We start from the raw sequence: 12657 nt of genomic DNA, 5'->3' as shown, positions 1-12657 counted from the left end.
GTGTGTGTGTGTGTGTGTGTGTGTGTGTGTGTGTGTGTATACTATAAAGGGGTTGCTGTGAATTTGACAGTAACTTACAGGCAGCTCAGTGGCAGGTAAAATTCTGTATTTCATATTACAGTACACCTACTGTAATATAAATACGGTATCAAAGCAAGTACTGTGTAATGACAAAAAGTACAATACTGTAAAAAAGTAAATGCTACCGTACTCACAGTGAATTCATCAATGGATGGATGAATGGAATTCATTGGTATTTTGGTATTTTATTAGGATCCCCATTAGCTGTTGTGATAGAAGCAGCTACTCTTCCTGGGGTCCACACAAAACATGAAACATGACATAATACAGAACATTAATAGACAGGAACAGCTCAAGGACAGAACTAGATAAATGTAAAACAAGAAAAATATAACTAAAAGGTTCTGTACTGACTCAATACTGAGTGAAAAAACACAGACCTACCATTCTATACCTACATTTATCATTTCCATGTTGTATTTTCATTCAGTAGCATTTATCAGTACATTTAGGTCCAAATCGGGGGAGGCGTTATACTGGGAGGTGTTGTTTTATCTGTTTTTTTTAAACCAGCTTTGCTGTTCACTTGAACAATATGAAATGGAAAGGAGTTCCATGCAATCTTGGATCTATATACTACTATACGATTCCTTGAATTCGTTCTGGATATGGGGACTGTGAAAAGACCCATGGTTTTATGTCTGGTGGGGTAAGTGTGGTGTGTCAGTGCTGTGTGCAAATTGACTGTGCAAACCATTTTTCATTTTCAACACATTAATGTTCCTTCTAAAAACATTGGGGGAAGGAAACGTACAGCATATTATACATATTTAGTGTTTTATATCACTTACACTTCTAGAGGCCTTAACAAGAGCTTCCACACTGTCAACAACTACAGGGCAAAACAGAACAAAAGGTCATGGCAAAACTACTCAACCAGTAAAGGTTTAAAACCTGCTTCCACTCCAATCTGTACCCTATACCTTTTACATAGATGGGGCACTATAACCACATAGGAGTTAAATTGGTACAGCATTCTCACTCACAGGAGCAACAAATATAGCCTAAAAAATATGTTATAATATATAATAATGGTCATAGGGTACGATAGTGAATTCTGTGGGGTGGAATTACGGTACACTGTAAAAAAAAAAAAAAATCCTGTTGTTTCTACAGTAACTTACTGACACCCAATATGTTACTGTAAATTCCAAGGAAACCTTGATATAACAAAGAAAGCACTCTCCTCTCCTCCCCTCCCTTCCCTGGACAGACCAGACCAGCAGCAGCAGATGTGGAGGCTGGTAACAACAGGATAATGACTCAGATATTCTGCTACCGGAGTGGAATAACTGCTAGTGGGTTCATCAGACTCTGAGGGGGGAAAAGAGGGGATTTAGAACTACACAGCACTTCCTGCTTCCTTCCTTCTCACAGGGCAACTGTCTACACCAGCTGGTCCTGGTCCATGATAGAGGGGAATGGAAGCTCCCCCTCATGTCTGACTACACTAACATCACTCTATGGATGGTAATGTTCTCTACCACCCACAGAGATGAGCACAGAGCCTAAACATCCTGACACACAAGTATCAAATCAAATTGTGTCGAATACAATTTCACCTTACAGTGAAATGCTTACTTATGAGCCCCTAACTAACAGTGCAATTTCAAAAAAATGAGGATAAGAATAAGAGATATAAGTAACAAGTAATTATATAGTAATTATACATAGGGGGGTGTTATATATATATATATATACAGGGGGGTGCTGGTACAGAGTCAAGTGCGGGGGCACCGGTTAGTTGAGGTAGTATGTACAGTACATGTAGGTAAAGTTATTAAAATAGTGTGTGTGTGTGTGTGTGTGTGTGTGTGTGCCTAATAGGTCAATAGTACACGTGAATCACGTCTGATGATCAGCAGGCAGTCAGGATGTGACATGTGGATTACGCAAGCTACCTCCATCACAAGGATTTTAGCAGGTTATCCAACTGTGATTCCTATATACACAATGAAACCACATCACCCATTTCTCTCCTATAGTTCAGCTGTGTTAGTTATTAGTGTGGTGTTAGGTGGAAGTAAGTCTGGCGGACACAGGAAGTTCATGGGTGATAGAATACACTTATTCTCTTGGCAGTCACAGACCTCTGTAAAAAGTATTTCTCCAACGTCATACAGGGAGACACAGTTTCACAGCTAATTAAAACTTTGAAACTCTCCACATTCATTATGTTATGATCTCAGTGGGGGACCAAACAATCCCGGATTTCTGTGTGTGAATGTGCGTGTGCATGCATGTGTGTTCACACTAAAGACCTGTGCTAATTGGTTCGAAGTTGGCTGTTGCAGACTAGACATGGGTTGTAGCAGACTGTTAGCAGTATGAAGTGTGATCTGCTGGGACTTTGGGAGGGGAAGGGCTGCATGTTAGCTCAAAAAGCCTCCTGACCCCGTGGAATACATACTTACATAGGGTGAATGTATGTTAATGAACTGGATTAGCAGTTCTGTTCTGTTTTGCCCTGTAGTTGTTGACAGTGTGGCTATAGCCTCATTAACTGGGAATCTGTCCCACATTTGATAAAATTGTCAACTAATGTGAATTCAAAGTGAATTCAACAAAAATGTAACCATCTCATTGGATTTAGAGTCAAAGTTAGATGAAAAAAGATTCCTTTACGTTGATGACATTTTGCAAATCCAAACAAGTTTTCCACTCTGATTCAACGTCATCACATTATATTTTTGTTGTCGTTGAAATGACGTGAAAACAAAATGGATTCAAGCAGTTTGTGCCCAGTGGGATGTGTGTTTACAGACTCTTGCTGTTAGAGGTATCCAGGGGGATGTTAACATGTTCATACAGTGGCTTACTTCACAAACACAGATGACAGTTTAACCATAATGTTAGACACCTGCTGATACAAGCCATGCCACGTCTCACAGCGAAACCTAAACTACCCTTTAGAGAGTGAATCATGACTCATGAATAGATGGATGGATGGATAGATGGTAAGATGGAAGTGAAGGTTTGGAGGCAGTTTCACATCTCTGCTCAAGAGCTCCCCCACCCCACCCCCACGCGTAGCTTAGCGACGTGGGTCTTTTATCAGCGACAAAGAGCAGTTGTCTGTTTGATCTGGATCTCCTGTTCTCTGTCTGAATGAGCCCAGCCCGATTCTACAGTATCAGTCCTGGACCACTAGAAAGAGCCCACCACAGCCCTGTCCCTTATCATCATCCTCAGCCTGACCAGTATAAATACCCAGTTCTCCCATCCCCAGTCCCGGTCCTGTCATTAGTGCTGCCCATGTCATCATTCATCTGCTTCGGCATATTAAAAACCCTGCAGACCCTACACACCACTGATCAACGACAGCTCCCTAATCAGGCTGTTCAGTCATGGTTGTCATTCTATACATGCAGCAAGGACAGTCTCTCTCTCTCTCTTTGTTATGTGTCCCTCTGGTGGTCAGGTAGGGAAATTGCTCTTGAATCCCCTATCGTTATATTGAGCACTCTGAATGGTGTTGTAGTTCCTTTTGAAAACATTTGACCTGCCCATCCATCTATCATATTGCTGTAATAACTACATACAGAAACCCTAAGCGTATCGTGGGTAGTATGGAGCTCATTCAGCCAGCACACCATGTGGACACAGTTTCCCTGGAGCGCCTGTTGCTTAGCTACAATCTACTATCAGGCCCCCGAGGACTGGAGTTGCACATCCCTGTACGACACCATGGTATGTTTCAGCTGCATATCTGGAAAGCTCTTAAAAAGTACATACAAACCATCTCTACAGACTCTCTCTGTTCTCTCTCTCTAGCCTTCTCTCTCTCTCGCTCACTAGCCTTCTCTCTCTCTCGCTCACTAGCCTTCTCTCGCTCACTAGCCTTCTCTCGCTCTCTCTCTCTCTCTCTCTCTCTCTATTTTTAGCCTTCTCTAGCCTTCTCTCTCTCTCTAACCTTCTCTCGCTCTTTCTAGCCCTCTCACTCTCTCTCTACTCTTCTCTATCTCCCTCTCTCTAGCCTTCTCTCTCTAGCCTTCTCTCTCTAGCATTCTCTCTCTCTAGCCTTCTCTCTCTAGCCTTCTCTCTCTAGCCTTCTCTCTCTAGCCTTCTCTCTCTAGCCTTCTCTCTCTAGCCTTCTCTCGTAGCCATGACTATAAATGAAAGGCACCGCTTCAGTTCTCCATAAATGTTCAGTGAAAATATAGATTGAGGTCATTTCATTTTCTTTTGACGGTATAAAGGCAGCTGAAAGCAATACGTCTGAAACGATTAAATAGTTTCCTATGCATGTTTATTTTAAAGTATATAAATATATGACCCTACACTGCACTCTTTGCATTATCATGCTATCATTGTTAGCTGTATTTGTGTATGTAGTCGACAGAGAGAAAGCCTATCAGTAAAGTATAGTACCCAGTCAGCTATGACTATGGAGGGAGAGAGGGGAGACTCGGGTGTGTTCGTGGTGTATATTGATAGTAAAATACTTGTATCTTTAAACATTCAGCATTGAGTCCGATAAATATATTTACCAGTCCGATAAATATATATTACCAGTCAGATATATATATATACTACCAGAGCCGTATTCCAGAGGGAGCAGAGAGAGTGTTCAGACTGATGAGGTGCAGTGTCTGGGAGGTCTGGATCTGTAGCTACAAAGGAAAGAGAAAAAGAAAGAGAGATAAAATAAACCAGATTGACCAGAGAGATATGCCCTGATGGACTGGTAGGTCATATTCTGATAACTTTCTACATTTCTCCAGGGGAAATTTTCTTTAAAAAGCAGGCTATGACTGAATCGTCTCCTTGCTCACAAGGTTTCTGTGGTAATAGAGAATTTCATGTTCTCAGTAACCAATAGAGCATTGATCTTCTTGTTTGTTTAACCACAGTATGCGCTAACTGCAGCAGGATGCACATACAAAAAAAGAGGCTAAGATTACATTTTCATATTGATAATTATCCAGAAACATTACTTTCTTTATGTGGCTCACCTTCACTCTACTATATTTGAACCTTTTTCCTCTTATTGTCCAAGTCTTACCGTAGTGACAGAAGGACAAATCCAACAGATATGACACCAGTAAAATGTAAACTGACCAAGGAATCACCACCAATGCACTTCCTGTAATCTGTGCAGTTGGGGACAAACAAACAAACAAAAACATGCAATCTCGTTTGGCCAGAAAACATTTGGCTGTGACATTTACTAAATGAGAGCAGATGAATGGAGCAGAGTTGCATATCCAGGCTAACCTTTAGCTTGTTGAATATGTTGATGAAATTAGCCTCATGCCCTGGTGCTACGTGTTTATGCAGTAGAGCTCAGAAGCAATGAGCGCTCAGGGCAGATGTTGCACGATGGAAGCATAGGGTAGCTCTCTATATTCATCAGTTGGCGAGGCGCTCTGCTATAGTTCAGGTTTGCATAATGGAAACAGGAGTTAAACATGACTCTGCTGTTTGGCCTCGTAGGGAAAACCACTTCAGTTTCAGGTGACATTAATGTCCCAGTTCAATATAATTAAGTTTTGCTTGCGTAAAGAAAGTACAACTTTTATGTAAACCACGTACGCTTCATCTGCTTTATATAACTGTACTGTATGAGATGACATTATAACGTCCCAGGAAATTATTTTGTTACTTCATTGTAAATTGTATGAAAGCTACCAACATCCTTAACCACACACAAACAACCACACACACACCTACCCACAGATCACCTGGCCTCAGTACTGTACGGGTGCATGTGTGTATATGATGTGATACCTGTGAGAAGACGTGTATGTGTCCTGTTCCCACTGCTCTGGTAGATCAGGCTGTGTGTGTGTGTCTGTGTGTGTCTCAGTGAGGGGTCGGAACAGGGCAGGTGCTGGGGACAGGTCCCTGCCGGCTCATGGTCCAATCACTAATTAGGTTGAGGGTCTTTGTTCCTCCACCATGGGAAAGGCTCCTCTTCACAGCTCCCTAACCCCTCTCTCTCTCTCTCCCCTCCCTAACCCCTCTCCTTACCCCTCTCTCTCTCTCTCTCCCCTCCCTAACCCATCTCCTTACCCTGCCTAACCCCTCTCTCTACCAACCCTGACCCCACTTTTTACCTTCCAAACACCCCTCGCTCTACCCTCCCTAACCCCTCTCTCTACCCTCCCTAACCCCTCTCTCTACCCTCCCTAACCCCTCTCTCTGCCCTCCCTAACCCCTCTCTCTGCCCTCCCTAACCCCTCTCTCTGCCCTCCCTAACCCCTCTCTCTGCCCTCCCTAACCCCTCACTTTACCCTCCCTAACCCCTCTCTTTACCCTCCCTAACCCCCTCTTTACCCTCCCTAACCCCTCTCTTTACCCTGCTTCTCCTCTCTCTTTACCCTGCTTCTCCTCTCTCCTGTGTACCAGTATTCTTTCTCTCTGCTCCAATAATCCAGCTCGTTCCGTCCAGACATTGGTATTTACAGTAGGGGACATTACCGAGACTATTCACTGTGGTTAAAGGGCCTGCTCCTCTGGAAATGGTTAGACAGCTAAGCACCTTGCTGAGGACAGACACACACATTTGAACCGCAACTAAGCACCTTGCCAAAGGCATAGGGATAAACCATGATTTATCAATTTTGACAGTTTAAAATGGCATTGTAGTGTGTTCACTGCTTGTTTTCTAAGCTTTACAAATCAATTTGATCTATTAGGGTACATCAGTATGGCTTGTGGTGTTGTGAGGCAGGTTGGAGCGTGCCCACATGATGCTCTGACTTCTGGCTAGGTGGTGACATCAGCTCACCTGCTGCCCACCTACTCTCCCTACAACTACAGATTATTGTCTCTTAAACAACAGTGTGACTTCACTGGTTTAACTCTCAATACAATCACCACAAAAACAACAGCTGGACTGAAGTATTTTCACCAGCAGAGTGACTCAGGGCCAGAGAGAAACTCATGCAGGCACGCGTCTCCAGATGAACTACTAATCAGAGATGATGACTTCTGTTGTCTTTCATGCGAACACAGTTAACACACATAGAGCCCACACAATACACACCCAATACCAACCTACTTGATACAATACTAACACAATACACACCCAATACCAACCTATTTGATACAATACTAACACAATACACACCCAATACCAACCTACTTGATACAATACTAACACAATACACACCCAATACCAACCTACTTGATACAATACTAACACAATACACACCCAATACCAACCTACTTGATACAATACTAACACAATATACACCCAATACCAACCTATTTGATACAACGCTAACACAATATACACCCAATACCAACCTACTTGATACAATACTAACACAATATACACCCAATACCAACCTATTTGATACAATGCTAACACAATATACACCCAATACCAACCTACTTGATACAATACTAACACAATACACACCCAATACCAACCTATTTGATACAATGCTAACACAATATACACCCAATACCAACCTACTTGATACAATACTAACACAATACACACCCAATACCAACCTATTTGATACAATATTAACACAATATACACCCAATACCAACCTACTTGATACAATATTAACACAATACACACCCAATACCAACCTATTTGATACAATACTAACATAATATAGACACAATGCCAAAACAATGCCAGGCACATCCCCTCCACTTCACCTCCTAATCCTGCCAGACAGATGGTTAGAGTACAAACACACACACAAACACTTAAAAACACACACTGCTTCTTCCACTACAAACCAGGTCAATCACATAAAAAAAGCTTAAATGAATTAAAATGTATTGCTAGAAGTTTTCTTAGTCTAGTATTCAGTTCTGCAGGGAGGGACATTGCTAGAAAGCTCATAAAGAAAGTATGAATGAAGTTTAAAACCTATAGATGTGAATGTTTGATACTATTGATGTATGTAGTGTGCCTTCTTTTTCCAGCAGCACTCATGACTATTCTGTCTTTACACATGTTACCCTAGCACAGTTTCTTCTCATAAACATAGAGTTTGAAATGGAATCCGATGGGAATATCTGTTCCCTATAGAGTCTGGTGCTCAGAATATCCACCCACATCATAAAAATAGCATGGAAATAGAGACAGACACCCAGAGAGAGAGAAATAAATGGATTGAGAGAGGGGGGGGGGACCCAAAGAGACCCACCTAGAGAGAAGATTAAGTTACCCAATTCTCTCTGCTACTAATCCAGGCTTTTCCCGGCACTGGCTGGAGGGCTGGAGGCAGAGGGTCAGATACAACCACAGCTATGGGGGGTTGGGTGGCGGGGCGGGTATTCACAAGGATGAGGTGGCGGTGGTGGGGGGGCAGAGAAGGGTGGGGTATAAATACCTGCAGTAGACAGGCGGGCGTCACTCAGGTGGGCTCACAGGGAGGAACACAGAGCAGATACTGGCCAGGTGACAGACACATAGGAAGCAGAAGGAGAGGGGACCAGCCAAGCACAGCAGCTTTTACCTGTCCTGGGAAGAAACGACAAGAGGTCAGCACCTGAGTGTCTACCTGAGAACAGCTAAGTGCAGGGAAGGTCAATCTTCCTGATCCTATCCAGGTGAGAAGGAGGTCGTGAGATCATCGTGATGTCGTGCCAGGCGTTCAGCGCGGACTCCTTCACCACCCTGGCAGGAGACTCCCTGCCCCTCCTCATGCACCACGCCTCCGCGGCCGACTGCCTGCCCTCCTCCGCCTCCACACACACACACAACATGGTGTCCGCAGGTAACCTCTCACGCCGACCCCTAATCACACATTATTTCTATCCCTCTGAACCATTTCCAGTCTTCTAACAGTTGTGCTGGGTCCTGCTCTCTGTGGTGTAACTGTGTTAAAGGCTGTCTTTTTCCTGTGTGTGTGTGGGTGGATATTAGCAGAGCTGTTATAGCTGAACCCTGAAGATCTCTCTTAGATGTTTGTAGATAGAACATCTCCAGCTCTTGGCCTTGGAGAGATTCCACAGAGGTGGATAGAGTTGTGTGTGTGTGTATAGAGAGCGTAGGTGGGGTGTTTGTGTGACCCCCACTGCTATCCAGGCTGCAGACTGGATGTATTAACTAACACCCTCACACTGGCACGCGATTGTGCACACACACGCACAGGTAGCAGGTAGCCTAGCATTTAGAGCGTTGGGCCAGTAACCGACAGGTTTCTAGTTTGAATCCCTGAGCCGACAAGGTGAAAAATCGGTCGATGTGCCCTTGAGCAAGGCACTTAACCCGAACTGCTCCAGGGTCGCGTTGGCAGACACTGGCCGTGACTTATCTCTCCGAAGGGGGTCTCAGGGAGAGTTGGGATATGGAAAAAAACACTTGAAATAGCACCCACCAAATTATTATTATTATTATTATTATTATTATTATTATTATTATTATTATATGCACACACATCTTACTTTACAGCTGAAGATTAAGATTTTGGACTGCATCTGAACATTGTCTGCACAGTTTCTTATAAGATTCACAGTTTCTCCCTGCTGTGTCTGTCTGTAGAGAAATACTACTGTAGTAGGGAGGACAGTAGGAGTGTTATTAGCCTGTCCAGTTTGAGAGCTAAATTAACAGTCCACATTCACCATGAGAAATGACTTCACCAGAAGAACAAACCTGCTAACTGAAGTCCAATGTTCTGTCCATCGTCATTGGAAAGGAACCTACACTATAGCTAATTCAACACTACAGCTTCTACAACGAAGAATGTAAATCAACCACCATTCTATTGCTATCACTCAATACAGTTTATTCCACAAGCAGGTGCACCCATGGACAATTACACAAGTACAGCAAAAAGCCATGTCTAAACTGATCTAAGGTCTCTCTCCCTCGTTCCCCCTCACCCTCTCTCCAGTCCCGTCAGGTCTGTCTCTCCTCCAGTCCTCCAAGCGTTCCCACATGCACCTCTCCACTTCCACCCTTGGCAACGCCCTCAGCAACGGTCCTCCCGGCCTGCACTACCCAGTCACACCCTGTCACTATAGCAACCAACAGACCACTTACGGCATGATGGCAGGTCAGTGATGATGGTGGTGGCGATGATGATGATGATGGTTGTGGGGATGATGATGATGATGATGGTTGTGGGGGGGATGGTGATGATGGTGGTGGGGATGCTGCTGATGATAAAGGTTTCCTCCCTAGCTCAGGAGATGCTGTCTGCCAGTATATCTCAGACCAGAATCCTCCAGACCTGCAGCGTCCCGCACCCCAACATGGTCAACGGAGCAAACACACTGCAAGGTACGCACACACACACAAACACCCTTCATACAGCTACACTCCCCTCTAGTGGCTGTAGCTGGTGTCACAGTTGATGTTCCTCCATCTATTTAGGTTCATTGGCCCCTTGTCTGTATAAGTTTCCAGAGCATGGTCTGGGTGGGGGGTCGTGCTCTCTGAGCCACAGTTTCCCCCCACTGCCCCCTGCCGTGTTGTCTGAGGAGCCACCCCTGGGGGGCACTAAGGACCTCCGCCTTAGGAGCCGGCCACCAGATGACCCCCCCGACATGGACTCACCTCAGATACGAGAGCTGGAGAAGTTTGCCAACGACTTCAAACTCCGCAGGATCAAACTGGGTGAGTTAGATAGCTACTGTCTTTCTGTTCTGAACTGTTAAAAACAGTTACACATGCACACCCACAATGTAATGGCTGACTGTGTGTGTGTGTCTGTTTCAAAGGGTACACCCAAACTAACGTTGGAGAGGCTCTGGCTGCGGTGCATGGCTCAGAGTTCAGCCAGACAACCATCTGTCGCTTTGAGAACCTGCAGCTGAGCTTCAAGAACGCCTGCACGTTAAAGGCCATCCTGGCCAAGTGGCTGGACGAAGCAGAGCAGGCCGGGGGTGAGTGGACAACCATGATCTTACCCTGGGAGATAGGGACAGCCATTACCTTAAAGTAATGAATGACTAAGGATGTGACCTTAATGTTGTTCTTTCCACAGCTCTGTTTAATGAGAAAATGGGCATGAATGAGCGTAAGAGGAAACGAAGAACCACTATCAGGTAACTAACTACCCTCGCAATTTTCTCTTCTGCATCAGATACCTACAACATATCTTTCCATCAGATAACTAACTACACATTACAATTACAGAGATGCTTGAAAGCGGTTTGATCAAACACCACCTCCCTCTTTAAACACTGCATCCCTCTCCTCCTGTAGTCTGGGGGCTAAGGAGGCATTGGAGCGTAGTTTCGGGGAGAAGATCAAGCCCTCATCTCAGGAGATTGTCCGTATGGCCGAGGGGCTACACCTGGAGAAGGAGGTGGTCCGGGTCTGGTTCTGTAACCGTCGGCAACGAGAGAAACGGGTCAAGACCAGCCTTCACCACAGCTCCTACCTGACCAAGGACAGTCCTACGTATAGATAACCCTAACCCCTATCTGTCCCCCAATGCCATAAAACCTTGAGTTCGGGTGTGACCTCATTCTTTAATTGGACTAAAAGCCGTTTGATCTTCAAGTGCCTGCAGCCTAATACAATTTCTCCCAGAAGTGTCTGGTCATTGTAAAAACAAATGACACTAATACATTCCCATGTGTCTTTATCATGATCTGTTTATCTCAAATGTAATATATAAACTGAATGATTATGAATGTGAACATCTAATTTATTGACAGATTTGTGTTTTCAAGTCAGAGACATCTTCAACCCAGAGAGAGAGAGAACTATATAGAGACATTCTCAGACATTTTGATATGTAAGAAATCAAAACGTCCCAGTTGCACGTGTCATCTTTCATACGTCGTGTTTTCATGATGCGTTTCCCCATGAATAAATACATACAAACCAACAGTGTGGTGAGGACAGGAGATGATTTAAGTGATGAATATACAAGCACCTGTGTCCCTGTAGCACACTGGAGACATTATACTGCATCAGTGTAGAGCTGGGCTCAAAAGCAGGCCAGAAGTGCCAGTCATCGTCTTACAATCAATCATTCAGTACAGGGTAGATGTATACAAATAAAAAAAGTGAAAAAAATATTTAAATTAAACATTTATCAGATGCAATTAATTCATTCATGGATTGTGCACTGACATGCATTTAATGTAATGATTTGATGATTCATTTATTAAGCAGTTGGTGTTTCTTAGAGCCCAATAAAAGGGAGCTGAGCACCCTGCGCTGTATGACAGTGACATTATTCCCTGATTTATTGACGTGTTTCTGTGAATACAAACATCCAGCCCACTAGTCAACATGTGCATACTGTGCTAAATTCACCCGGTCATTATAACTGTAGAGTGGCTCCTGTCTTACAGCTGTCTGGTGGAGGAACCTCGGAATTCATCTCCATAGCCCCTTCCCCCAGGATCCATTCACTCTCCCATGTCTTCATTTGGATGTACTGGGAGAGCAGAACTGTAGGAAATCTAGACAGAGTCATCTCAATAGGACAGGCATGAAATAAGGATAAGATTAGAAGGGAACATGCTCTGTGGTCTGAGAAAAGGTGGGATGCACTGTGGCACTACTGATACTGAGGTCCCTACATAATGAGCTATATATGCTAATTCACAGCCTGTGGTATATGGCTGCGCTCTCCAGCAGGACAAAGCGCTGCGTGAGTGTGTCAGGGCTGGGGTCAATTCAAATTGAAGGCAGTC

General features: G+C 44.1%; 1 protein-coding gene across 1 annotated transcript; it reads left to right on the top strand.

The window, feature by feature from the left end:
• The first annotated feature begins 8539 nt into the window (after positions 1–8539).
• On the top strand, positions 8540–11838 carry pou1f1 (POU class 1 homeobox 1). Its single transcript, NM_001124646.1, is given in 7 exon segments — positions 8540–8771; positions 9894–10055; positions 10184–10282; positions 10376–10618; positions 10723–10887; positions 10989–11049; positions 11210–11838. Coding segments are annotated over 7 exon segments (1077 nt in total). The 5' UTR covers positions 8540–8632; the 3' UTR covers positions 11418–11838.
• Positions 11839–12657: the final 819 nt, after the last annotated feature.

Source organism: Oncorhynchus mykiss, chromosome 22 (assembly GCF_013265735.2).
Source record: "Oncorhynchus mykiss isolate Arlee chromosome 22, USDA_OmykA_1.1, whole genome shotgun sequence".
Lineage (NCBI taxonomy): Eukaryota > Metazoa > Chordata > Actinopteri > Salmoniformes > Salmonidae > Oncorhynchus > Oncorhynchus mykiss.
This window is presented reverse-complemented; position numbering and strand designations above follow the sequence as displayed.